This window comes from Spinacia oleracea, chromosome 3, assembly GCF_020520425.1.
Source record: "Spinacia oleracea cultivar Varoflay chromosome 3, BTI_SOV_V1, whole genome shotgun sequence".
NCBI classification, from domain to species: Eukaryota; Viridiplantae; Streptophyta; class Magnoliopsida; order Caryophyllales; family Amaranthaceae; genus Spinacia; species Spinacia oleracea.
This window is the reverse complement of record NC_079489.1, coordinates 65819997-65846922: the sequence shown is the minus strand read 5'-3', so window position 1 is coordinate 65846922 and position 26926 is coordinate 65819997. Positions and strand designations below refer to the sequence as shown.

Genomic DNA, 26926 nt, shown 5'->3' with positions numbered 1-26926 from the left:
AATTCAATGCATTAGGTGTTAAAAAAAAGTAAAAATAATTTTGCTTTAATAACTTTAATTTTATTCAAACTATGTCATGTATGTCAGTCAATAAATTCCTTTGATAATAATTCGCTATGTTAAGTATTACTATCAAGACCACATCGTTTTATTAAGATTATAATCGCTGAATCGAATATGAAGCACACATCACGTGCATAAACGCAAATAAACTCTATAATTTGGCCAATATGCACATGAATGACATTTGACTTGTAAATTGTAATTGCCATAGTAGCCCATACATAAACGGGCCTCCCGCAAAACTGCTTGAGCCTTAGGAGTTAGGGCCACAAATAATCAAAGATAAGGTAAGATTACTCTCTTTCTCATCTTCACCACTTCCATCTCCTTTGATGAAAAACACTCCAATTTAACCCCAATTTTGCAGCTTCAAACACCCCCAACAATGGCGGTCACTACTTCTATGAGCTTCAACTTGATGGCTTCTTTCAGAGGGATGTCGTTGAGCTCGAGTTCTTCATCATCCTTCTTCAAAGGCGAATTCGGACCTTCTTCTCTACGTCTTCCTAACAAATCTCCTCTCTCAGTTTCGCCATTTCCATTAACGATTGAATCTGCTCACAAGAAAGGAGCTGGTAGTACTAAGAATGGTCGAGATTCTAAAGGTCAGAGGCTCGGTGTCAAGATTTATGGCGACCAAGTCGCTAAACCTGGCGCCATTATCATTCGCCAGCGAGGAACTAAGGTGAATCTTTTGCCCTAGGTTTCTGGATTTCATTGTTTAAAAGTTTTGAATTTCGCTGTTGATTGAATGATTGTTGTCTAATTTGGACTCCGCAGTTGATTCTGAGGAGTAATTTTGATGTATGTATTGCTTGTTTGTTCAATTTTGTTGCAAATTCCTGACATTCGGAGTGAATTTGTTCAGCTACGTATTCTGATAATTGATTAAGTTTGGACAGACAACTGAAATACTGGAAATCAAATGAATTTTGTGTAGTAGTAGCGGAATTAGTTTGGTACTAGAAATTGCTGTTCTTTTTGCTTGATAAAAATTTCTGGATAAGGTTAATTGTTGTTCTTGAATCTAATTCATCCACTCATTTACGGCGAAGATGATAGAGATCGTTGAATTGAATTGAATTGAATTGAATGGAATTGAATTGAATTGAATTGCAGAAATTGCAGGAAAAGTTCACTGTCGATTTTGTCTCCCATTGCTGGTTGATTATGTTGCTTTTGATTGAGTGGTTAATCATCATGCCATAAGTTTTATGATGCTAATCTCAGCTGAACAAATCGTCCTGCAGAAACATTTCAGTGTCGTTATTTCGTCATCTTTTCTATGTGTCCTGAAGAAGAATCCAAGTTTATTATCATGCCTTTGGTTTCTTAAAATCACATTTCAATCAGTTTCCCTCCAATACACTAGGATTTCTCGGTATAACACTTAGCAGTTAAGTGAACACAGGGAAAATTCATTAATTAGAATTTGGAAAACTTTCAGCACGTAACTTCACCTCCTCCCCTTTTCTGGGAGAAAAGTTCAATCTCTGAGTTAGCAGTCTGAGAGATTGAAGGAGAATTGCAATACATTAGTGAGTTTTGATGGTGCAATCATGGTTTTTCCTATTGATGCCTCAATTAATTGCAGGTTTCGACTATAAACAACTATGGTTTTTAGTTCATTAATGATTCATGGATATTGGGAAATTTTTGTTGCATTCTTTAGGTGTCTTGTCGTTGAGGTTGAGAACACTTTCTTATTGTCAAATTAAAGGGTTTTACCTTGAGAAGCCCCATGACATGGTGATTCAAGGTGCTATGTTAATTGCATTTTAATCCTATCCTGCTTGCTGTCCACCCAGCTAACATTTATAACTCTTAAAGCATGTCAATTATATAACAGATAGGTGAATCCTTATGAACACTAAACCGGTAGTCAAGTATAACAAAAATTATGTCTTACAGTGCGATTGCAACTCTCTTTTATGCTGATATATAGTCTTGAATCCTTATGATAGTAAGCCAGTAGTCAAGCATAAGAAAAATTATGTGTTACAGTGCGATTACAACTCTCTTTTATGCTGATTATAGTCTTTTGAACAGATGTTTCCACAATATTGATCTCTAACATCACATGTTCATTCCAGTTTCACCCGGGGAAGAATGTTGGAATTGGCAAGGACCATACAATCTTTGCTCTAATTGATGGATTAGTGAAATTTGAGAAGTATGGTCCTGATAAGAAAAAGGTTAGTTCTTGGCAATTATTTTGGGTATGATTTAATCATTTACAACATTCACACAATTGACATCAAAGTTATGCCAGGTGAGTGTTTATCCACGAGAAATACAGCCTGAAAACCCCAACAGTTACAGAGCAAGGAAAAGAGAGAACTTCAGGCTACAACGTGAGAAAAAGAAGGCAAGAAGAGAAGGATATTCTTTTCAACCACAGCTAATCCTGGCATCTGCTGCCACTGATAATGCTGATGAAAGTGCAGTCTGCTGATTTGCATCCTACTTCCCTCTTCTTTGGCTTGGTTTTCCGTCTAGTTTTTGTAACTAAGTTTTTCACCCCCTCTAAAGTTTACTACCAAAGTCTATGTAGATCATTTGCACCAAAAGCAAATCTGTACTGTTTGTGATATATAGATGTTATAACTTGCCAATTCTGAAACGAGTTAGAAGTTTTCAGAGCGTTGATTCTAAACTTTATCATTGATTCCAGTTAGTTTGTTATGCTAGTTTTAGAAGACATCCCTCGCATCACACTGCACTCGGTAATAAGACGGCTCTAGTTTCTCAATAAACAGGCATTCACAAAACAATATAAGTTGGAAAATTTGAGGATCGGAGCCCTTCGTCAGAAATTTGAGCAAAGTGACTGAAGCATTTGATGGAAAATGCAAAACTTAAGGAAATGCAAGAAACTTCCAACACCGTCTTGGAAATTGGACTAGCATTGAGGAACCAAATAACCTGGCAAGAGTACATAATATATATCCTGGCCGTAAAACAAGGTCTACAAAATGAAGTTGTTTAGTCTACATTAACATATGTGTCAAAAGAAATCTCGAAGCATTTGATGTCCTTTCGTTCTCTTCATTAGTCTCGCTCTAACAGACAAAATTGCAACAAGACAACCTGCACAATGAGAAAAGGGTTAATATACAAACGCATAACCAACTGGAACAAAGAAATGTCATCTAGATAGTACATAGTATTAGATGATAAGCCACAATATGAGTTAAACTAAATCATAAATACAAAACTATTCAAGCCACTTTTCCAAAAGTTCATTAATACCAATGAGTTTCATTACAAGCCAATAGCCCTAACTAACAATCACTTGGAATTTGCTCGTTTGTAACAGTCAAACCAATAAAATTCTCGACACTAGCTTTCAATTACAGGGACGGGATACTAGGAGGAAGTAGCATTGTCCTATGGGAAAAGGACTGTAAGGTCACCTAGTCCCAGCTCCATTTTGTTTTGGATTCATGGAAAGTTGATTCAAGCATTGCATGGAGTGAAAATCATCATCATTATGAGCCTGGTCTAGTTGAGTGAATTTTCAACATTTGAATGCGAAAACTAACCTTTCTTCAAATAAAATACTTCCACAAAATACATATTCAATGTGTAATGTCAAATCTCAAACACAATGCCCGCTTACAATGTAGGATAAATGATTGAAAACAAAAGGCAGCAAATCATCAACCACTTTTAAATAACAGTACTGCTTCTCAAGAACCCACCTCTTTCTTAACATTAATGAAATCCATTCGGAAATAGTCTAGTAGTCTACTTATCTACTTATCTATTGCAACTTCTCAATAAGCTATTCTACATATACCCAAGCAATGACACTAATCAGTATAAGTGTATAACAGCCGAGAGAAAACTTTAACTGGAACATAGAATTTTACACACACACGGATGATTCATCCAAAAAATGGTTCATTCTACAATCATTAAGTTTGATATGTGTCTTCCTAAAACTGTATCGTTACATCAATCAACCTTGAAATACATATCCTTTCAACATGATTGAGCTCGAAACCCACATTCAAACATGATCAAACCAATCCCAAGTGCACAATCATTCAACATAAACACCCCAATTTTACCCAATTCCAAAGCTGCATTCTCAAATTTAACATCCTCTGGACAAAATTAGAAGTCTACAACAATTAAACTAACCAAATTCGAAAATTAATTAGCTAAAGAAGGAAAGTTATTGACTTCCTGCAAATTCATGCAGAAACCAAATACATAACAATTGATCAACTGTCTCGACAAATAACACAAATATCAACAACACTTCAAAAACAAATCAGAAAAAAAATTAAAAAAATTGAGTTTAGAATCTACGAAGCATGATTAAGAAATAAATTAAAACAATATAAACATACCAAAATCAAAATCAAGTGGATCCAACAATAATGTTGTTGATGGGGATAAAGATGAGCTTGACGAAGAATCCCACAAATCCCATCACGACGAATCCGACAGCGGTACGGAAAGCTACCTTCGAAAATTCTACAATCCCAAAGAAGAAACATAAAAAATTCAATACAAAATCATAAGATCTCAAACAAAAACCCTAAAAACAAAGGAATTACCTTTACGATCGGGTTTGTGGCAACGCTTGACGAGACGAATGCTGTCCTTGGCGAAATCTCTCAAAGGATCAAACACTTGATCTAGAGCATCCATTGATGATTTTGATGAAAAAAACAGAGAATATATTTGATAGATCTGCTGTGAGATTGATGAAGAAAGCGGAGGTTCACGTTAAAATTGAAACTTTATTTGCAGCTGCTTGCTTTTACCGTATTTGTACTGAAAAATAAATTAACTAGTCCGAGTAGGAAGAGTAGACGTGTAGTAGCCAATGACTTTGCTCCACGTCCACAATCAACTTCTTCACTATTTCCTTTTGGTTTGGTTCACCAAATTTCGACCGAAATTAACTAAAAGGTGTATTTGGTTAAGGGTAGGGGTGTGTAAAAATTGGTCATGTTTGAAAATTGGACCGGACCAGACCTACCCAGATCTAATCGGACCGGATTAAAAGGTAATCGGTCCGATTTTCGGGTCGAATCAATTTTAAGGTGAATTAGAGGTTTGAAATTTTGAAGAAACAAATGGAGGATATTTGGTTACCAGAGGTTTGGCATAGAGTTTTAGGTGAAAAAGGTAATTCTCAAAAAATTAAATATAGGAGTTTTTTGTAATTAAAGGTTTGATAAAGTGAATGTAAAATGATAACTTTGTCCTAATATTGTCTAAATTTTCACTTACCATCCTTAGCAGTTAGCACCCTACATTATTTCCTTTGCCGGATTTACTATGCGTTTATTGTTGTAATCAATTTTTATATCCCTATATATTATACTCCCTCCGTCCCAAAATAGTTGTTACACTCTCTTGGGCACACAGTTTAATGTGATAAGTAGTAGTGTGGTTATCAATTGTTATTTTATTGAAAAAGTAAATGTGATAGGAGTTAGTGGGGGTATTTTTTTATTTGAATGAGAGAGGGTGTAGGACAAAAAAAAAAATTAGTGGGAAGAGAGAGACAATATAATAATTGTGGTGTCATTCCTACTTTAGAAGTGTAACAACTAATGTGGGACAGATGAAAAAAGAAAGTGTAACAACTAATCTGGGACGGAGGGAGTATTATAAATTTTCTAATAAAGTACTTTGTAACACTTATAAAAGCTATTGCGGTCATACTTGTAATTGTTAGATCATTAGTATTATTTCTCTATTTGCATATCAAGAATTTATATATTTAAAATTAAATTAAAAATATTTTTATTTTCTTAAAAGTTGTTTTGTTGTTTTTTTATTACAAACTTTTATATAAGACGGTCTTTCACAAAAGACCGTTTTGATGACATATATGTTAAACAATGATGTTGGATATGATGACTCAGCAAGCACAAGAGATCACACCAAGCAGTCACACCCAAGCAATGCTGCTCCCACTCACACAGGATAATAACTCCTGTAACCGTTTTCTGTTACTTATGCCACGCTGGATTTACTACAACATGCTTGATCATGCTCTCTGATTGGTTGTTAAGATTATTAGAGTGTTCTGATTGGCTATGCCAACAACGCATTGTATTAGTATAAATAGGACTACTCTCCTACTTTTCTATTTACCGAAAACATATTGTTAGCTTGCTTTGTAAGAAATCTCACACTCAATATATTTTCTCTCTCTGTAATTCAGTTTATACTACAGAGGTCCAGTCTGATTTGTTCTTAGTATTGATTTCAACATGGTATCAGAGCGGTGAAATTGAGATTCTTGTTCCAATTTCTCAGCTGAATCCAACAATGCAGTTTGGATAAAATTCTGTGATCATCTACATTGAGGTCTGTTCATCCTCAATTCTCATTTTGTCGAACATTGATTAATTGATTGAATAATCTGTGTTTCTTTTCTGAGATTGATTGAGTTTGTGAAAGTTTTTTTTTCCCTGTAAACATCATCTAAGAACTGTGGATAATCTTCTTGAAATCTGCTCAAATTTCTTCTGATAATCAGTACTTATACTAGATAAATCCTAGTTTTCCTTTTACTTCACAACAAAATCTATACAAAAATGGCACAACAACAGACCTTGCTACCTAATCAGGATCCTGCTTCACCTTTTTACTTACATCCTACTGATAACACTGCAAGCCAATTAGTTTCAGCAAAATTCAAAGAAGAAGGATATGGAGATTGGAAAAGTAGTATGATGATTTCAATGTCATCTAAGAATAAGTTAGGGTTTGTGAATGGAACAATAGTCCAACCTGACATTACACGTGTTATATATGATGCTTGCGCAAGGTGTAATGATATGATGATTTCTTGGCTGCTGTTCAATTTGGACACAACTATAGCCAAGAGTGTATTGTACTTCAATACAGCAAGAGAGATATGGGTGGATTTAGAAGAGAGGTTTGGTTTTGTTTCTGGTCCACAACTGTATTCTTTAGAACAGCAGGCTGTTGCTATTACACAGGGAGGACAGAACATTGCTGAATTTTTCACAGAGATCAAGTCAATATGGGACAAGATGAGTGCAGCAAATCCCTTGCCATCTTGTACCTGCAATCTGTGCACCTGTAACTTGACACAAAAGATTTTTAAGATGCAGCAAGATCAAAGATTGATGCAGTTCTTAATGAAGTTAGGAGAACACTTATCCACTGCTAGAGGCAATTTGTTAATGATGCAACCTCTTCCAACCATTTCACATGCCTATAGAATGCTGGCACAAGAGGAGAGACAAAGAGAAATTTCAGCACTTGTGCCACAGATGGAGAGCCATGCCTTTGGTGCTGACAGAAGAAGGTACAACGACTTTCCTAATAGGAACAACAACTACACTCCATACAAGGGGCAACAGGGACAATCATATGGGAGAAGTGGCTATTCTTACAATAATCAGTCTGGAGGCAACAAGTCAATTGGTTACAAGAAGCCTTTTACCTACTTCTGTGATCAATGCAAGGTGAATGGACATAGCACTAAAAGATGCTTCAAGTTACATGGATTTCCTCCTGGTTTCACTGGGTTTAAGAATGATAAAAGAGCTGCAGCTGCAACCTATATAGATGAGACTTACTTTGATGATATGGCAGATTATCAACATCAATTTTACTCTGGTGACAAGGAACAAAACCAACCTGGTTTTCTCACAGCAGAACAATGCACTCAATTACTAAGTCTGCTCAACAAACAGCAAACTGAGAAGTCTAGTAATGCAGATGCTCAAGTTGAGGAAGGTGAAACTTCTGGTCATGCTTTTATGGCAGGTAATTCTACCTATTGCTTTCTTACATGCTCTCATTCTACTTGTTTTTAGACAGTGGTGCATCTGTTCATATGTGTGTTAGTCTTAGCATGTTTGACAGTTATGAACCTATTAAAAATTCTAATGAGTATATCACAATTCCTGATGGAAGAAGGGTAGAAATACATCACAAGGGGACAGTTACTATAAATGAGAATATACAGCTGAAGGAAGTGTTACATTGAAGGAAATAATGCCCTTGGTCCAAGTATGCATTTAATGTTAAGTCTAATAAATGCGGTTCAGTATTAATTAACAAGTTAATAATTCAGTGAGATCAAGTGAACTGTATGCCTAGCTAGAGGTCGCTTCAGTTTAAGTGGAATTAATGATATTAATCCACAACTTACTCTTGACTGAACTCGTAGGGTCACACAAATAGTACGTAAACGGATCAAGTATTTAATGACATTAAATACTCCATCTATGGATATTCGGAATCGACGGATCTTGGTTTCAGTGGGAGCTGAGATCGTCAAAGGCAAACAATGAATACTCCGGAAACGATGATATTGCCGGAAACGGAAATATGGATCTTATCGGAAATATAAATATTATCCAAGTCGTAGATGTTGCCGGAAATGGCAACATGGTACGTATCGGAAAATATTATCGGAAATGGAAATATTGTCGGAATCTGAAATATTGCCGGAAACGAAAATATTGTCGAAATCGGAAATATTATTGGAATCGGAAAATAATTCCGGAAACGGAAATATTAAATATTTGTTCGAAACGGAAATTAATTCCGGAATCGAAAATGTTAAATATTGTTCGTATCGGAAATGAATTCCGGAATCGGAAAATTAATCGGAAGCGCGTCGTACGAATTAGCATCGGACGAGACTTGCTAGACGAAGGCCCAACACGAAGCCAGGCCCGCGTCCAGCAAGCCAGCGCGCCACACAAGACAACCAGAGCCACGGCAGGCCCAGCGCAAGGTCAGGCCCAGCAGGCCAAGGCTGCCAGCATGGCTGCGCACGCAATGGGCTGCGAGTATGGCTGCTCGTGTGGGCTGCGAGGCTCGCGTGGGCCGCAAGGCTTGCGTGGGCTGAGCGCCTGCAAGGGCTGTGCGCGGGCATGGCCTGCGCGCATGGGGGCCATGCTCGTGTGTGTGTTTGTGTCCGATACAAATCCTAAATCTAATGGGATTCGTTTAATGATTAAATTCCTAATCCTAATGGATAAATTAGTTAATAAGAGTTTTAATAAAATTCTAATTAAGCTAATTAGTTTCCTAATAGGATTCCAATTTCCTTTCCATACCCCTATAAATATGTGGCCCTGGTTCACAATTTATATACAACATTCAAGTATTCAAAGTGACTTTTTGAGAGCAAAAATTCAGTCAAATAATTGCCCCATAATAGCCGAAAATTCTAGTACCTTGAGGGAGATTCTAGTTAGTCAATCTTAAGGCGGATCCGGACGTGTTGTGGACTATCTACGGAGGGACGACACTTGGAGTCCTAAAGACTTGTTCTTGTTCGGTTCGGGCGCAGCTAGGGAGGGCACGCTACAAAGAGTATGCATCCTAGACTAATTATTTGATTATGTGCAATTAATTTGATTCATGGATATAGGTTTTTCCGCATGATTTATGTTGTTCATATGTATCATAACCTAACAGTGGTATCACGACCCTCTAATTAATTGCATAATCAATTATAGTTAACATGGTTAAATTTTACAAATTCGCAAAGAATTAAAAGGGGTGATTAATTTTCGTAATTGTTAATTAATTGCAAATTACGTTTATTTAAATTAAATGTACGCAGTTTTTCGGCAGTTTCTTCATTACTCAACGAAATCGAATGATTTTTGTGTCAATTCCGCATGTAAAAGGCATTCTAAAATTTTGACAAAAATACTAATCTTCAGCCGAACCCAGAATTCCCAAATTCGAAGCCTAACTATGACTTTTCGGAGGTTTTAGTTTTTTGAACGCAAAAGTTTGTAATTTTAAGATGTTAAATTGAATATTTGCGATTCTTGTTGTTAAATCTTGAATTTTTGATTGACCTACTGTATATGTTTAACAAATTTGAATGCCTAAGCTTGTTAATTATACAACCTAATTTGTAATTGTAATTAATTTGTTGAAATTCGAATAATTTAGAATTTGATTTGATTTTCATAATTAATTAACGATTTAATTAGGTATCCATGATTAAAAACCACCATAAAAATTGTTAATTTATGATAAATTTTAGATTTTTATGACCTAGATTTGAATCCATGATAATCGGAAATTAATTGATTAATAAATTTTCGATTTTTCTCCCTAAAATTATGAAATTAATATGATTTATTAATTTGTCATTATTTTGAAATAAAAGTTTTAATTTTTATGAAATTCGCTCATAAAACTAGCACGCACAAAGCAAAGGACGCTACGTGTTACCCTTAAGGGGTGTTGTATAGTGCGGGCATGCGACGACGAGCAAGGGAGCTCGTCGCCCATGCGGTACAATGCAACGAGCAAGGCCATGGCACACGAGCACAAGGCAGCACGCTGCCCTTGTGTCGAGTGTTGTGTTCAGCGTGGGCTGCCGCGCCCAGCGAAGCAACCAGACGCGTCGAGTGAGGCAGGCTGCGCGCAGCGTGGCCTGGGCTTGTTGCGTTGCGTGTGGCCTGCTCGTGTGATGTCGTACGATCAGTCGAGGGGCGCTGCTGCCTTGTGCACTCGACGGGGCTTGGGCGCAAGCCCAAGTGCCTCGTCTTGTTACGATTGATGCGTTTTGATTTTAATTTTAAAATTTCAGTTCGGAAACGATTTTAATTAATTTTAAAATTCGTAATTTAAATTGTTTTCTCGGAATTTAATTTTGAATAATCTAATTATTATAAATTTTAATTTATACTAATTATTTTACTAAAATTAAAACCTTGAATTAATTTAAATTCATTTTAATTCAACTGAAATTAAATTAAATGGGTTCAATTAGAAATTTATATGAGCTTTAAATTTTAATTAAATTTGTATGTTTCCGGTTAGACTAGGAAATACATTTTTATGTTTAAAATTAGTAAAGCATGTGAATTTATTGGTTTAAGTGGGAGCATTTTAGTCATAAACTCTTGATTAGGTCTACATTCCTTTAAGGTTAAACAACTTGATTAGAATTAATAAGGACTGAATAATTGGTAGATTATTGGTGCCCTTGATTAATTGCTGCAAATATTTATGTGATGCATAACATGTTCTACTAACCAGCTATGTGGGCCATTCATGATAATGAATGGGTGAATGGTATATTATTGTATATGTACTGTTTTACAGGTTATTGAAAAGTGACTAGTATGGCCCAAATAGGATAGAAAATATGGTCTGCGTACCATTAATTTGAATGTAATATTGGTCTAAAGTACCAAATTTTATTGCTTTTAAATATGGTCTGCGTACCATCAAATAGTTGTAATTATTTTAATTATAGCTTATCCTATTTGAAGAAAATGGCGCCTCCCATGGTGAAATTCAAGACGGAGTTTCCAATCCATTTTCAAGACGAACTTTGAAGTTGAAGCTTCAAGATGAAGTCGGGCCATACTAGATCACATTTATATCTTATGCATGTTTTAAGTTATTTATTGCTTTAAATATGTCTTAATTATGCATGAGATTATGGCTTAATTATGTTGCATGATTAAGGATTTTAGTTCACTTAAAATCTAACCAACATAGTAAGAGCCTTAAGTTCCAAACTTTAAAATTGAGTTAAAAGGTTCCATACCAAAATAACACTTACTTGGATAACCTTTACATCAATCTTAGTAATAGTTTTCCGCCATAGCGAGGTGTTACTTATTGATCCTAAAGGGGTAAGGTACACAAATAATTGTGAGTACATGTTAGTTTTGGTGAAACTCAACGATATAAGTAAGGAGTCCTTTTATGTCGTGGCAAACGGGATAGGTTTACCTAATAAGTTCTTAGACGTACCTATCAACCAAGAGTAGTTTCTAGACTATTAGCAAAAGATTTGCTTACCTAAAATATTTTAGAATTGAGTCTAAATACATAATGTGCTTAATTCTTCAATGATTTAAGGGTCTTGGAATCATTTTATTCACACCTGCCGGAACAATAAATTCGAATAAAATGCCAATAACTTGTTTAAATTGCATGATTGCTTTAATTTCCAAGTTATTACTCATGATAAATGTTTAGACTTTGCATGCTTCAATGTATGTTTTAATTATTGTTTATAATTAAATATCTTGCACTGTAATAAATCCTTTTAGAAAGGTAACAGTAAATTTCCTCGATTGGTAGTGAATCCAAGAACGATTCACGGAAATGAGAGAAAATGAGCAATTTGAATGTACGTTTCTTATATCGACTTTTATGGTTGTTTTCGAGTATCAAAGTCGAATGGCAAACCGATTGGTGCTTGTGAATTAAAAATACAATGTAGTTTTGAGATCATAAAGCATTGAGTTTAAACGGTCAGCTTTACCAATGGTTAACAACCTAATATCTTTGTCCATTTGTTTCTCGAATGAGTCTAGTCCCTAGACATTCGAATAGATCGATGCTTAGAGAATTTTAGAAGCTTCTGGTAAGATCATCTAGTTGAAATAGAATATTCAACATAAATAAAATGGTAAGAACTCTATTGTAATGACATTGGATATGTCTAACAAAGTATAAAAGTCAAACACTAGAGAAGTTAATTCTTAAGACTATAAGAAAGGGTACAAGAAATAGGAAAACAAGGAACAACCGAAAGGAATTTACGATTCCGTTTCTACCAATAAGTTAATGTTTAAAGAGAAGTGACCTAGCAATCAAACTTCCTTGGTATCATATGCCGCTTGAGGTTCTTACTTCGGTAGTAACTCAAACAATGGAAGCTAGGCTACACTAATGACCTACAAGTGGGAAATGAAGCATGGAAATGCTACATTAGTTGTAGGGTCATCTACTTTGTTTTAAGTCCTTTCAAAGGCTGGAACTTAATGGCTATTTTGTTCCATAATCAGCATACCTAAATTTCTGTTTTCAAACACAGAAAGACTCACATTCAAGAAAGACAAAAACAATGTTTGTTTGTTTATTTGAATGAAATGGTCATTTACGGGTTGATTCAATATGCTTGATTAAAACAAACAACTCTTTAACAATAAGAACTTTACTAGGTTCAAATCAACCCCTTGATTTGAGTTCCACAAACCTTTAGCATTGTTACTTAGACCATATCAACAAGTTAACATTCAAAGAGCTCTAATTTTATGGACTTTTTAAAGTTGGTTGATTTCTAGATCAATTCAAGACAAGCTAGTCTTACTTGTTGAAAGTAACAAAGGATATGAACTATTGTTAGAACGCATAGACAATAGAGTTAAAAGGTAAAGAAAGATTTTATGACTTTATTATTTCACATGGACTTGAGTGAATATTGGTTCACTTACTCAAAGTGATATAAGTTTGAATCTGTTTGGCTAGTTCAAAGATTCAGAAGTATAAAATCCACATGGCAAGAAATCATAAAGATCTAGGTTAGATCATGACGATGATTACTTTAAGACCAAAATGATCATCAATGATTGTGTGTTGTAATTTCATGATCTAGCTCCATAAGATATGGCATATCTAAGTTGGAATGATCGAAGTCAATTGGTAATTGATTCGATCAATGATGAATCATAAAGAATTTTCCTATAATTTCTAAAACAAAATGCTCAACTACCACTAAACTAAACCAAATTCGTCAAAGCTATTGAAAACTAATTTTAGAATATCTTTTCGTAATATATCTAAAGAGTTCCTAAACTCAGTGGGAGCTTAGTGTTTGTTATTCGACAAACTAAGGCCCAAGTATAGATATATGTTTCATTGTGATTTATTCAAATGAGACACAAGGGTATTGTTTCTACCACGAATTTTGAGAACATAATGTTTGTTTGCTCGAAATAATGTCCTTTTGGAGATTCGTTTCCAAAATGACAAGTGGGAGAAAATAGACCTCGAAAGTCTTCGAGGCGAACAACAAACATAAAACGGATGTTTCGGAGGCTTTTTGAAGTTCTTCAGAAAATCCAAACACTTATTCTTTAAGGACTTTAGAAGTGGCTTTAAAGAATAGACATCTCTTAGAAGACTTTTCAAGTGCTTCAAGGAGAACAGAATATTCAAAGGACTTTCAAGTGGCTGTTGATATTCTAATTTTTGATGTTCTATACCCAAGTAAGACATAGAGTTCAAGTCACTGAAACTATGAGATTCTTCTATTAGATAGTGAAGAAACATAGAGTTCAGGTCACTGAAACTATGCGATTCTTCTATTAGATAGCGAAGAAACCTACAACTTGCAGTCAAACTATTATCATGTAGATTAATGAGTTTGTGACTTGTAAGAAAGCTATGAAGAAACCTAGATTCCTTGAAATGGTTAGAGGCCATATATAGACTCAAATGTTTTAGATGGTTAAAAGCCATAAAAACATAACCAATGTTTTGATGACAAAATTGAAATTTTGTTGATTTGCAAGAATAGATTAAACACCTATTGGTTGCAAATTGGTTTTAAGGATAAAAAACATCAAACATGGAATTGTGTTCACACACAAAGCTAGATTAGTTGCTAAAGGTTACAAGCAAATTCACGGCGTGGATTGTGTTGAAGCCTCATGCAAAATCGTAATGCTCAAGTCTATAAATCAAGCAACAATTGCATATTGGTACATATGGCAATTGGATGACAAAACTTCTTCCTCAATCAAATGTTGGAAGAAACTATGTACATGACATGTCATAGGATTTTTGGATCCAAATAAATGCTTGAAAAGAAAGCTAGCTTATAAAATCTAAGTACAGATTTAAGCAAGCAATTGGGAATTAGAACTGTATTTTAGTGAAGCTAATAAGTATTTTAGTTTCATAAAATGTACATGATTCTTATAGATATATAAGAAGTTTAGTGGGAGTACGTAAAACTTAATTGGTCCTATGTGTATCACACACATATCTCTCTATTGTGAAATAACATTCAAATGCTAATGACTTAGATTTGAAATTATTCATCAATGATGGACCATGGCGAAACTTAGTACATACTGGGTATTAAGATCTATTTACAAAGATCTTATAATATTGTTTTAGATTAAGTAATGGCATTTACTAAATCAAACACGAAAGACTCCATTGGAGATATTCGACACATGTGAATAAATCTAAGTAAATAATGTTTGAACTATGTATAAGCATTTACTAAGTTAAACATCAAAGGATCTAAGTAAGATTCTTAACCTATATTATATGTCAGAATTTAGCTGGATTTAGTATCTACTGAAACTATATGAGCTAAAGTTACATGAATAGAATTCAATTGGGAATTATTCTGCAAAAGAATTTATCATGTATAATAAAATATGAGGATCGCCAAAAATGTATCGTATGACTTTAGGCATGACGAACATATACCAATCTCTATTGATCTAAGTGAAGATGAACTAGATTGAGATCAAGAAAAACTTATGGTACTTGAAAAAGTACATAAGAATAGTTCTTGATTCAAGGAAATAAAGATATGCTAAATATTGATGCTACACGCATAAACACTGGGAAAGGATCAAGCAAGATCCCTTTGGAGTTAACCATTGGCAAGAACGAGCTATATGCATCGTGGTTTGAAATGGCAACATGGATTAGAGACCATGAGTTGTTGCGTGGGAAATTAAAATATTAATTTCTATGTTCTAAGATACAGCTGGAAAGTCTTCCACATATCTGTGAACTGCTTGGATAAGCAAATCCAAACAAAGCATCACAAGCAACCTATACAGTTGAAGTAAATGTAATTATTGCCTAAGAAGCAATAAAACAGGTTTGTTTACGTTAAAGAGTTCTTCTATGAACTTGGGTGGATCACATGTCTCATGGCTTAATGGTTTTTCATTGCAAAATGCGTAGAACCACTATTGTAGCAAGAAAGACTAGATCACAAAATAAACATACTCAAAAGATCTTATCATCTATCTCGAAGAACATTCGATGAAAAGGATATTAAGATTGGAAAAGCATGATAACTAAACCTATGCAACAAGTGAGAAACAACACTCACATTGTGGCACTGGAAATCAAGCATAGCTTTGAATTCCATTAATTGTTTTAAAGATGGGTTCGAGGCCCATGGTTGTAAAACATTGGGGTTGAACATTTATCATATATGAAATGAATTTTCATATTCCATTTAATCTTGGTTTAGTATTAAATGATGAGTCCCTTAAATTTGACGATATATTCAAGATAGACTGTCAGGACCAGTTGTGAGGGGGTCGAAAAAGCGCGAGGCTAATGCGTGACCTTGTCCCTCGTGGGTGTGACGATTCTTTTTATCCAATCAAGTGTAATTGGATTTCCTGTGAGTATACACCCAATTGACTAGTAATATAGGAGTCGCCATTCAGTTTTTAACGACAATGAGAAAAACTGACAAAACCCGGTTATCGTGACATAAAGGGAGTGCAATTATGTTTGACCACGACGGCCGTAGGTTCCCTTGTGATCCCTGGTGTGGGGATCTCTCAATATACACCCGCAAGGTAGAGATTGAGGGTTCGGGGGACTGTAACTACCGAGAGGAGTAATTCGCTCGTCGATAACTCCAGAGGCAGGATATCCTTACTAGCTCAGCATAAATAATTGAAGGGACATGCGTTAACTATTAAACTAATCTGAATTGATTTTAGCAATATGCAGCATATAATACTAATTCGATCGTGATTATCTGATTTAAATAGCATTAAGGGACCTAGCATGATAATCCGATTTCCCAAAAATATTATATTTATTAGGCGTGATAGAACAATCATATTAGGTTAGTTTAACAGTTCATAAAAAGGGCGAGGAAAGCAGTTAAATCATCGAAAAGGGACACATTACGACGCACCCTTGAGAGGTGCGTCACGGTTGTGTGCGGATAAAATGACGGGCACTTTTTGAAAACAACGAAGACTTTTGGCAGGCAGAGAGTTTCAACGCCTAGGCTGGGGCGTCAGAAATTTCGGCGCCCAGCCCTGGGCGCTGAAAATAACTTGGGCGGTCAATTTTGACGTTTTTGCTTCACATGTTCTTGCGTTTATTTCTATTTCGTTTTTTGTGCCTTGATATTTTGCTTCGTAGTTAAAGTTAATTTTGAGGCTATTTCGGAGGCTTTTTTGACTGTTAGCGTGAAACGCATTTTTGTCCAGATTAATTTTTTCTATTGGTGACTCAAAACAGTTTTGAAAATGGAGTTAGGGTGCGGAACTTATGAAGATCTTTGTGGAGGGTATGATGGAATCTATGTGAAAGCTGTTGGTGGATTCTATGTTTTATGAATTTATTTTTTTGGTAACATTTGCATTTGTTTTAAAATTTTGATTTCTTTTTGATTTTGGGTTGCATGGATTGGCTCTTATGATGGTTGGCTTTTTGAGGATGGGATAGTGTGGTTTATTTTGTGGGTTTCGGAAACTGGTTCACATGGCATTATTTCAAAACCGAGTGGGCTTTGTTTGTTGGGCCTATAGTGGGCCGCTTTTATTATTATTATTATTATTTTATTTTGCAAGTACATTTGGTGTTTATTTAGTGTTAGAATAAAATTTTTAGGAGAAATATTACGCCTTTATTGATTTGGAAAGTAAGGGAAACATACTGAAATAAAACTGACCCATATTCTAAAGGGCCTTACGACCATCTAAAGTCTCTATTATTTTTTTCTATCAATCTAAAGAACTACTAGGCTCTTTTTACTAATGGTGCTATATGTGGCTCAAGCCTGGGGTTTAGTCTCATAAAACTTCGGTCCTTCACCGGTACTCATCTTGAATCCTATTCCTTTTGCGTTGACCCACTGATATGTCTTCACCCATCCGTTCCCGACCTCTTCTAGTGTTGATGCAAGAGAGATTAACCGGGTTGGATCGAAACCTTCATCTTGTAAAGCTAGGGTAGTCATCACAGTCTCGTTCTCCATAGGCCTCGATTCGTTAAACAATGTCCATAGAGCCTGGTTGTCCAATATTTCAGCTGTTTTAGTCTTGGTGAGGTGGGGTGCCTCATCCAAGGTGTGGCAGTCATGGAAAATTTCAAATCCTGGTTTTAGCAAGCCATCCTGAACGAAGGGTTCAGGGAAATCACAGCATGGGTGTTCTTCTCCTTCCCGAACAAACATCCCGTTAAGGGTCCTTTGATATGGGGGAAGGAGGGTGGTTTGTTTGGCTCTGTTAAGGCGTAGCCTAGATAGGCGGTCAGCAATATCTTCCTCCGTTGGTTCACAACCTAAGCCAAAGGGAGTAGATTTGTCGGGAAAAGGATGGAATGTGCATTCCTTCTTCCTTATGCCCAATGGGGTTCCTGGGAAATAACCTTGAGCCAACAGCATTCTAGGGATGACTCGGGATGCATGCGGGTCTAGGAATGCTGGATCATAATCTTCGATGAACTGGATTGCTTCTTCCATTTGAAACCCATAAAGGTCATCTGCAGTTTCGGCCGTTCCAACCATAGTACAACTGACGTCAAGAGGAGGGGCGCAGATTTCTAGTATTACCCCGTTATGGTTAAGTTTAACCATTTGGTGCAAGGTAGAAGCCACACCTCCTAATTCGTGAAGCCAAGGTCGCCCCAAGAGGAGGTTGAAAGTGGGCTTGATGTCGATTATTTGAAACTCCGTGGTGCGTGCCACAGGCCCGGTTTGTATGGTAAGGTTGATTTTTCCCAATACAGGCCTTCGGGAGTTATCATAAGCTCGTACCCCTTGCGTGGAGGTTTGGAAGTCGTCGTTTCCCAGCCCCAAGCAATAGGCGGTTCGCAATGGGCAGACATTCACCGCCGAACCATTATCTACGAGTGTTAGGGGGATGTTTTGTCCTTTGCATCCAACCACTAAGTAAAGGGCTTTGTTGTGAGCACCCCCCTCTTTGGGTAAGTCTTTATCAGTGAAAACTATGGCCTTTTCTCCCGCATCTCTCGTGACATGGCTAACCAATGAGTCAGGTGTGATATCTGTGGGTACTGAGATGAGGTCAAGTGAGCGAATAAGCTTTTCGCGATGTTCCTTTGAGGTACACATAAGATCCCAGATGGTAATCTCAGCCTTGGTTCTTTTCAGTTGTTTCAGGAGAGGATTTTCAATGACTTCCGCGACGGTGGCGTGCCGCCCGTTCTCAGGAGTTTGCCTAACCGGGATGTCGTCCATAGGAGGTGGGTGAATATCCGGTTGGTATATCCTTCCGGATCGGGTGAGGTTGTCGACCTCGGGCTCCTGAGGGGTGGTGTCGATGAGAGAATACCCGAGCCAAGTTTCAGTGAAGAGGTCCTGGCCCGAGACTTGAGATAGGTAAATATCTTCAGCATCATCGTTCCACACACCGCACACTTCCCCCTCGATTCGATCCATAGTTACCACAGCGAGTGGTGCACCTTGAGGTGTAATATACACCGTGGGGTCGAAATTCTCTGGTTGGTCGAGAGAGATGTGACAAGAGCCGAGTGGGCTCTTGTTGTTGTTGGGTTTGCCAACGTTAGGGAGAGGTATTACTTCATCCTCTATCATGTCCTGGATCGTATGTTTTAGATGCCAACAGTTTTCAGTGTCATGCCCATTTCCTTGATGAAATTTGCAGTAAGTACCTTCGACCCAATATTTGTTTTTGGCAGGAGGATCACGGGTGGGGCCTATAGGTCTCAACTTTCCTTGATTGGTTAGTCTTTCAAAGGCTTGTACCAAAGTTGACCCGAGTGGGGCAAACTTTCGGTCTCGGACCCATCTTACAGGGTATCTTCGGGCGGGAGCCTCTTCTACAGCATGGACTTCTTGGGCTTGGGTGGGTTACCCCGATTATAGGCGTTGGTCTTATATGCAGGTTTGCTCTGTATGTTTTTGGCGAGGTCGTCCTCGATTTTTATTCCCACATCATAAACCCTTTTGAATTTGTCGTGTCCCAGGTACCTAAGGTGTTGTCTGTAAGCCGGGTCCAAGTTGTCAATGAATTTTTGGACCAATTCTGTTTCGGGAGGCCTATTGATTAGCTGGGCCGCCTGGTCCCTCCATCTAGCAAAGTAGGTTGTGAAACCCTCATTTTTCTTTTGGAAGAGAACTTCCAGCTCGCGCATGGTGACTTGGAAATCCATGTTCGACGAGTATTGCTTGATGAAGACATTGACAAAGTCTTCCCAGGTGGGGAAGAGCTTAGGGTCCTGGTGATAGTACCATTTGAGCGGCACAGGTTCCAAAGACAAAGCAAAGGCAGGTAGGTACATGGACTTGTCCACGCCTTTCAAGTTCATGGTATTCACAAAGCTCAGTAGATGATCACGGGGGTTGTCCGTGGCCTTGAACTTTGGTAAGTCAGATGAACTGAACTTTTCTGGTAATTTGCCAGAAAAAGGTTCAGGCTCGAGGGAGAAGTATTTGCTCCCCATGGTTTGCTGTAGGGCCATTTTTTCGATCCTCTTCTCGTTTTCGAGGTTATTTTTGGCTTGCGCAGCCGCTAAGGCTTCGTTTTCCATTTTCAGTTGGCCCATGAGTTGGGTCATCTGGACCATCTGGTCTCGCAAATCTTCGATGGACATGTTTGGAGGTGCGAATCGAGGTTGGGGAAGCGGAGATCCTTGAAATGAGGGACGACGGACGGAGCTTGGAGTTGCTAGACCTGGTGATGTATCTTCGAGACGCACTAGCCGTTGATTCCCTGATCGGCACCAAGTGGCAGGACCAGTCCTAGGCATAAGATAAGCTAAAGTTTAGGTTCCCAAAGTTTCAGGCATTACTTAGTCTAGACTTCGACTCTCTACATTGGTGTTTCACTTTTTCGCTCTTTCTTCTGTCGGTACACTATTTTTTGGGTTTTTTTTTTTATTTTGGTCATTCTTTTGGATTTTCGAAACACTTGCCTGTGTGACATTCATAGTTGTTAGCATGTTCGGTTTTGGTGCCGAGCATTACCGTCGTAGGAGGCCTAACGACGACACAAAGAGTTATTAATTTTTCGCAAGTCGCCTTTTGAAATCGAGTGCTTTTATTACGCCCTCGTAGCAATTCTTTGGATGAACATTTTTTGTGCTACGTACTTTCTTTTTGCTTGGGCACCGAGGCTGCTGCGCCTGACCAGAAAGTCAAGCAGCAACTTCAGCGCCCAGCAGTGGGCGTGAGAAATTTTGGCGCCCAGCCAGGGGCGTTGAAAATGTGTCCCTGGATGGTTCTCGTTTTCTGTTTTCTATTTATGCGACTTCGATTTGTGTGCTTGCCTAATAACGTCCTTTACGCGTGACAACGTTTGTGGGATTCGTTACAGGCCATCCCGAGCGTCGCTTATTTTGTGGCGATCATTCGGGTTTGCGGAACACGTGTTTTGGTATAACTCTTTGACAAATTAGTCTATGAATGTTTGGGCAATTTTTAAGGTCATTGGTTTTCTAGGATAGTTTGTCACACACAATCACATATTTCGCTACACATAACTACATTACAAACATGGATTTGAAAATTAAATATGCCACGCAGTTTATGATAGGCTTCTATGGGTAGTATTTGCGCCTGGCTTGGTACCGCTTCTATCGTAGATCCAACACATGCCCCGGTCGAGGTAGTGTCTTCAATAGACGAATTTCGCCCAAGAGGCCAACCCGCAAGTGCAAGCCAAGGGGGCATGCAGGCGAGAGGGACCTAATGGGCGAGCGATTGGGTTCGGGATAGGTGTACTACCTGCACAAGCACCGAGTGGGAAACATGCGGGGCGTATGCACCCCCCTATTGGCGAAAAAGGTATCCTTAGTCCCAACTCCCGAGGGAGCCGAGATTCGTTATGATGTTCTGCCCGTTCACATTAATATGCTGATTTTCAGGTCGTCCCAACTTGATGGGGAAATAAACGCGGGGTAGGATCGTTTCACCCTTCGGCTATTTTGATTACCTACAAGCACGAGTATTTCCTTCACTATCCCCAGTGGAGTCGCCACTGTGAGGGGGTCGAAAAAGCGCGAGGCTAATGCGTGACCTTGTCCCTCGTGGGTGTGACGATTCTTTTTATTCAATCAAGTGTAATTGGATTTCCTGTGAGTATACACCCAATTGACTAGTAATATAGGAGTCGCCATTCAGTTTTTAACGACAATGAGAAAAACTGACAAAACCCGGTTATCGTGACATAAAGGGAGTGCAATTATGTTTGACCACGACGGCCGTAGGTTCCTTTGTGATCCCTGGTGTGGGGATCTCTCAATATACACCCACAAGGTAGAGATTGAGGGTTCGGGGGACTGTAACTACCGAGAGGAGTAATTCGCTCGTCGATAACTCCAGAGGCAGGATATCCTTACTAGCTCAGCATAAATAATTGAAGGGACATGCGTTAACTATTAAACTAATCTGAATTGATTTTAGCAATATGCAGCATATAATACTAATTCGATCGTGATTATCTGATTTAAATAGCATTAAGGGACCTAGCATGATAATCCGATTTCCCAAAAATATTATATTTATTAGGCGTGATAGAACAATCATATTAGGTTAGTTTAACAGTTCATAAAAAGGGCGAGGAAAGCAGTTAAATCATCGAAAAGGGACACATTACGACGCACCCTTGAGAGGTGCGTCACGGTTCTCAGAAAACTAACCACTTTGACTTTGCTATTTCTCCTTTTTATTTAACGAATCTCGATTATGGGACAGGATACGTTCTGTTCGATTTATGGATCGACTGCGACAGAACGCGTGAACAGTTTCGCAGCGAGAGGCTTAGGCTAAGGGGTTTAGAGTCAATACTCAGAGTATATTATGTGTTGTTGTGTGTTGTTTCACGTCGAAACTAGGGGTCTATTTATAGGGAAGAGTTCGTGGAAAGATAGAATTTGCAGAGTTCTAATCCGCAAAGAATTAGGAAAAGAAACGTACCCAGGTATTTTCAGCGCCCAGGCCTGGGCGCCGAAGATTTCGGCGCCCAGAGCCAGGCGTTGAAAATAGGGTCTGGGCAGTTTTTGTTTAGTCAGATTCGGATTCTAAAATCCGTAGAGTTTGAGATTAATTTGAGTCTTTTAGCGCGTATCAATTTGTGACGGAATGCGTCTGGGCCCGTTACGAACTCTAGGTTCGTTAGGATTTTAATTAATATGTAACTCTTATTTCCGAATCCTATTAGGAATAGGATTCTCGCGGTTTTCTATCTCATTTAGGATTTATGTTGGAATGCAACACCTTCTGACAGGTTTCTATCTTTTATGATTTGCCACTTTTAGAAGCTACCTTTTACGGTAGTTACTATTTTTAGCAGGTTTCCATAAATAGCAGGTTTCGGGTGAAATGAAATAGGGAATCGAGATTCGTTTATTTTATAGGAGATGCGTTGTCAAGTGGAGTTTTTATGCTTTCATCATCGAACCTTTCCCTTGCGGGAATGGGGACAAAAGTAGGTGTCTACACCATTCCTGTGACTAAGAAATGTCTATCAACTGAACTTGAATGTCAAAAGTTGAAAATGGTCCCTAGTCGGAGTTTTCTATAAAGATGGACGCATAGAAAACGTTAGACGACTAGAATGCAAGATGTCTAGTAGTTCTGTTGCTTGAACTATGTGGACATGGCAATGTTGTAATCATTTGCATAGATACTTACTTTGGGAAGACTAGTATCGGACAGACCTATGAAACTTTACTGTAAGAGATGAAAATCTGTCATAAGTAAATTTCATTAAAATTATTAGACACTAATCCTCAATACCTGAGTGATTTGAGATTACTTGTTTGAGAACTGCTTACTTTGACGTTGTCAACCGTCGCACCGTAAAAGGAGGCTTTAAAGGCAACGCTCAGGTAATCACCTACCAAACGAAGTCTAATCTCAAGATCGCAAGATTGGGATTGTCCTCCCATAAATCGGGATGAGATGCTAAAAGTTGTACAAGGCCACTCGGAGAGCTAGAAACTGTAAAATGCATGGTCGTGCTAAGATGAATTATAGGCTATGATTATCTATTTATTTTATCAGTTGAACTCTGAAACCGAGAAACACCTCTGGACATAATAAGGATGACAACTCTTACCTTATGTTCAAGTGCAAGCATCGAGTGACAAAGGAATTAGGAAATGCACACTTGTCCCTAAGGACAAGTGGGAGACTGAAGGAAATATGCCCTTGGTCCAAGTATGCATTTAATGTTAAGTCTAATAAATGCGGTTCAGTATTAATTAACAAGTTAATAATTCAGTGAGATCAAGTGAACTGTATGCCTAGCTAGAGGCCGCTTCAGTTCAAGTGGAATTAATGATATTAATTCACATCTTACTCTTGACTAAACCCGTAGGGTCACACAAATAGTACGTAAACGGATCAAATATTTAATGACATTAAATACTCCATCTATGGATATTCGGAATCGACGGATCTTGGTTTCAGTGGGAGCTGAGATCATCAAAGGCAAACAATGAATACTCCGAAAATGATGATATTGCCGGAAACGGAAATATGGATCGTATCGGAAATATAAATATTATCCAAGTCGTAGATGTTGCCGGAAACGGAAACATGGTACGTATCGGAAAATATTATCGGAAATGGAAATATTGCCGGAATCTGAAATATTGCCGGAAACGGAAATATTGTCAGAATCGGAAATATTATTGGAATCGGAAATTAATTCCGGAAACGGAAATATTAAATATTTGTTCGAAACGGAAATTAATTCCGGAATCGGAAATGTTAAATACTCCCTCCGTATTTATTTAAGAGATACACTTGCCTTTTCCGGCCGTATTTATTTAAAAGATACACTTGCCATTTTTAGTAACTAATCAACCCCACCATCTAATTAAATAATACATCTAATTTACCCACCCCACCTCCCACACCCCAAAATGACATGGTCCCCACTTGTTTACTTATTAAAATATCTACACAACCCCACTTGCTTTATTATTTTAATTCATTCAATTCTTTTTCTTAATACACGTGCACGGTCAAGTGTATCTCTTAAATAAATACGGAGGGAGTATTGTTCGTATCAGAAATGAATTCCGGAATCGGGAAATTAATTGGAAGCGCGTCGTACGAATTAACATCGGACGAGACTTGCTAGAAGAAGGCCCAGCACGAAGCCATGCCCGCGTCCATCAAGCCAGCGCGCCACACAAGACAACCAGAGCCACGCCATGCCTAGCGCAAGGCCAGGCCCAACAGGCCAAGGCTGCCAGCATGGCTGCGCACGCAATGGGCTGCGAGTATGGCTGCTCGCGTGGGCTGCGAGGCTCGCGTGGGCCGCAAGGCTTGCGTGGGATGAGCACCTGCAAGGGCTGTGCGCGGGCATGGCCTGCGCGCATGCGGGCCATACTCGTGTGTGTGTTTGTGTCCGATACAAATCCTAAATCTAATGGGATTCGTTTAATGATTAAATTCCTAATCCTAATGGATAAATTAGTTAATAAGAGTTTTAATAAAATTCTAATTAAGCTAATTAGTTTCCTAATAGGATTCCAATTTCCTTTCCATACCCCTATAAATATGTGGCCCTGGTTCACAATTTATATACAACATTCAAGTATTCAAAGTGACTTTTTGAGAGCAAAAATTCAGTCAAATAATGGCCCCATAATAGCCGAAAATTCTAGTACCTTGAGGGAGATTCTAGTTAGTCAATCTTAAGGCGGATCCGGACGTGCTGTGGACTATCTACGGAGGGACGACACTTGGAGTCCTAAAGACTTGTTCTTGTTCGGTTCGGGCGTAGCTAGGGAGGGCACGCTACAAAGAGTATGCATCCTAGACTAATTATTTGATTATGTGCAATTAATTTGATTCATGGCATATAGGTTTTTCCGCATGATTTATGTTGTTCATATGTATCATAACCTAACATACATGTGCCTGATTTCCAATACAACCTGTTGTCTGTGAATAAGTTGTGTCAAGATCAACAATGTACAGTTTCATTCACAGCTGACAAGTGTTATATACAGGGCCATTTGATGAAAAGGCCACTGGTTCTTGGTAGTGTGAGATCAGGGCTGTACAGTGTGGAATCTGGTCAGAAACAACACATTACAGAAGAATCAACTACTTGTCTTTCAGCATCTAATGCAAGCAGAAACAATGCAGAGGTCTGGCATTTGAGGCTTGGTCACATGCCTTTCAATAAGATGAAACTCATTGTCAGTGATTTGATTGAACCTAGCAATAATGATTCCATTTGTCAAGTATGTCCAGCTGCTAAGCAATCTAGGGTTTCTATTCCTATTAGTAGCATTAAGACTACTGAGAGATTTCAAATGATACATCTAGACACTTGGGGCCTTACAAGAGTAAGACTCATAATGGATGTACTTTGTTTTTAACAATTGTAGATGATTTCACCAGAACAACATGGACACATTTACTGAAATGTAAGAATGATGTTGTGTCTGTAATTACATCTTTTCTGGAAATGGTTGAAACACAGTTTAATACAAAAGTTTTATGTGTGAGATCAGATAATGCTCTTGAGCTGTGTGAGGGAGACATGAAGTAACTCTTGCTTAAAAAAGGGATAATATACCAAACTAGTTGTAGTGGAACACCACAACAAAATGGAGTTGTGGAGAGAAAACATAGGCATTTGTTGGAAACTGCTAGGGCATTACACTTTCAGTCAAAGCTCCTATAAGGTTCTGGGGAGAGTGTATTTTGTGTGCCACTTATTTGATAAATAGAATGCCTTTGAAGAGCATTGGAGGCATCACACCTTATGAGAAGCTACATGGGCATAAACCACTCTACCAACATCTAAGGGCTTTTGGATGTTTATGCTTTGTTTCCACCACTAAAGTCAACAGAGCCAAATTTGAACCCAGAGCCAAACCTTGTGTGTTTCTTGGCTATTCTCCAACACAGAAAGGCTATAAGGTCTTAGACACAGACACCAACAAAATTACCATTTCTAGGGATGTCATTTTTCATGAAACACATTTTCCCTATCATTTTCCACTATCAGATGATACCACTGTCAATGAATTCCCACCATACATCTTCCTTCCAAAACACACTCCTGTTATTCCAGATCCTCATGTTCCTTTCATTCTACCTCTCCAA

At 38.0% G+C, this 26926-nt stretch overlaps 3 protein-coding genes across 4 annotated transcripts; 2 read left to right on the top strand and 1 right to left on the bottom strand.

Moving 5' to 3' along the window:
- Nucleotides 1–203: 203 nt before the first annotated feature.
- On the top strand, nucleotides 204–2719 carry LOC110783573 (50S ribosomal protein L27, chloroplastic-like). Of its 2 annotated transcripts, XM_021987927.2 has the most exons (4): nucleotides 204–350; nucleotides 431–748; nucleotides 2157–2258; nucleotides 2336–2719. In XM_021987927.2, the coding sequence occupies exons 2-4, from the start codon at nucleotides 449–451 to the stop codon at nucleotides 2516–2518; spliced, it is 585 nt and encodes a 194-aa protein (XP_021843619.1). In that variant the 5' UTR covers nucleotides 204–350; nucleotides 431–448; the 3' UTR covers nucleotides 2519–2719. The 2 variants fall into 2 exon arrangements, with proteins under 2 accessions (XP_021843619.1, XP_021843618.1); XM_021987926.2 differs by having other exon boundaries at nucleotides 321–748.
- Nucleotides 2720–2930: 211 nt separating this feature from the next.
- Nucleotides 2931–4838, bottom strand: LOC110783574 (protein transport protein Sec61 subunit gamma-1). Its single transcript, XM_021987929.2, has 3 exons — nucleotides 4635–4838; nucleotides 4425–4551; nucleotides 2931–3153 (listed from the first exon to the last, which is right to left on the bottom strand). The coding sequence occupies exons 1-2, from the start codon at nucleotides 4726–4728 to the stop codon at nucleotides 4436–4438; spliced, it is 210 nt and encodes a 69-aa protein (XP_021843621.1). The 5' UTR covers nucleotides 4729–4838; the 3' UTR covers nucleotides 2931–3153; nucleotides 4425–4435.
- A 1797-nt stretch (nucleotides 4839–6635) lies between these two features.
- On the top strand, nucleotides 6636–26366 carry LOC110783549 (uncharacterized). Its single transcript, XM_021987898.1, has 4 exons — nucleotides 6636–7839; nucleotides 7890–7993; nucleotides 25819–26160; nucleotides 26298–26366. Exons 1-4 carry the CDS (start codon nucleotides 6636–6638, stop codon nucleotides 26364–26366), a joined length of 1719 nt encoding a protein of 572 aa, XP_021843590.1.
- Nucleotides 26367–26926: the final 560 nt, after the last annotated feature.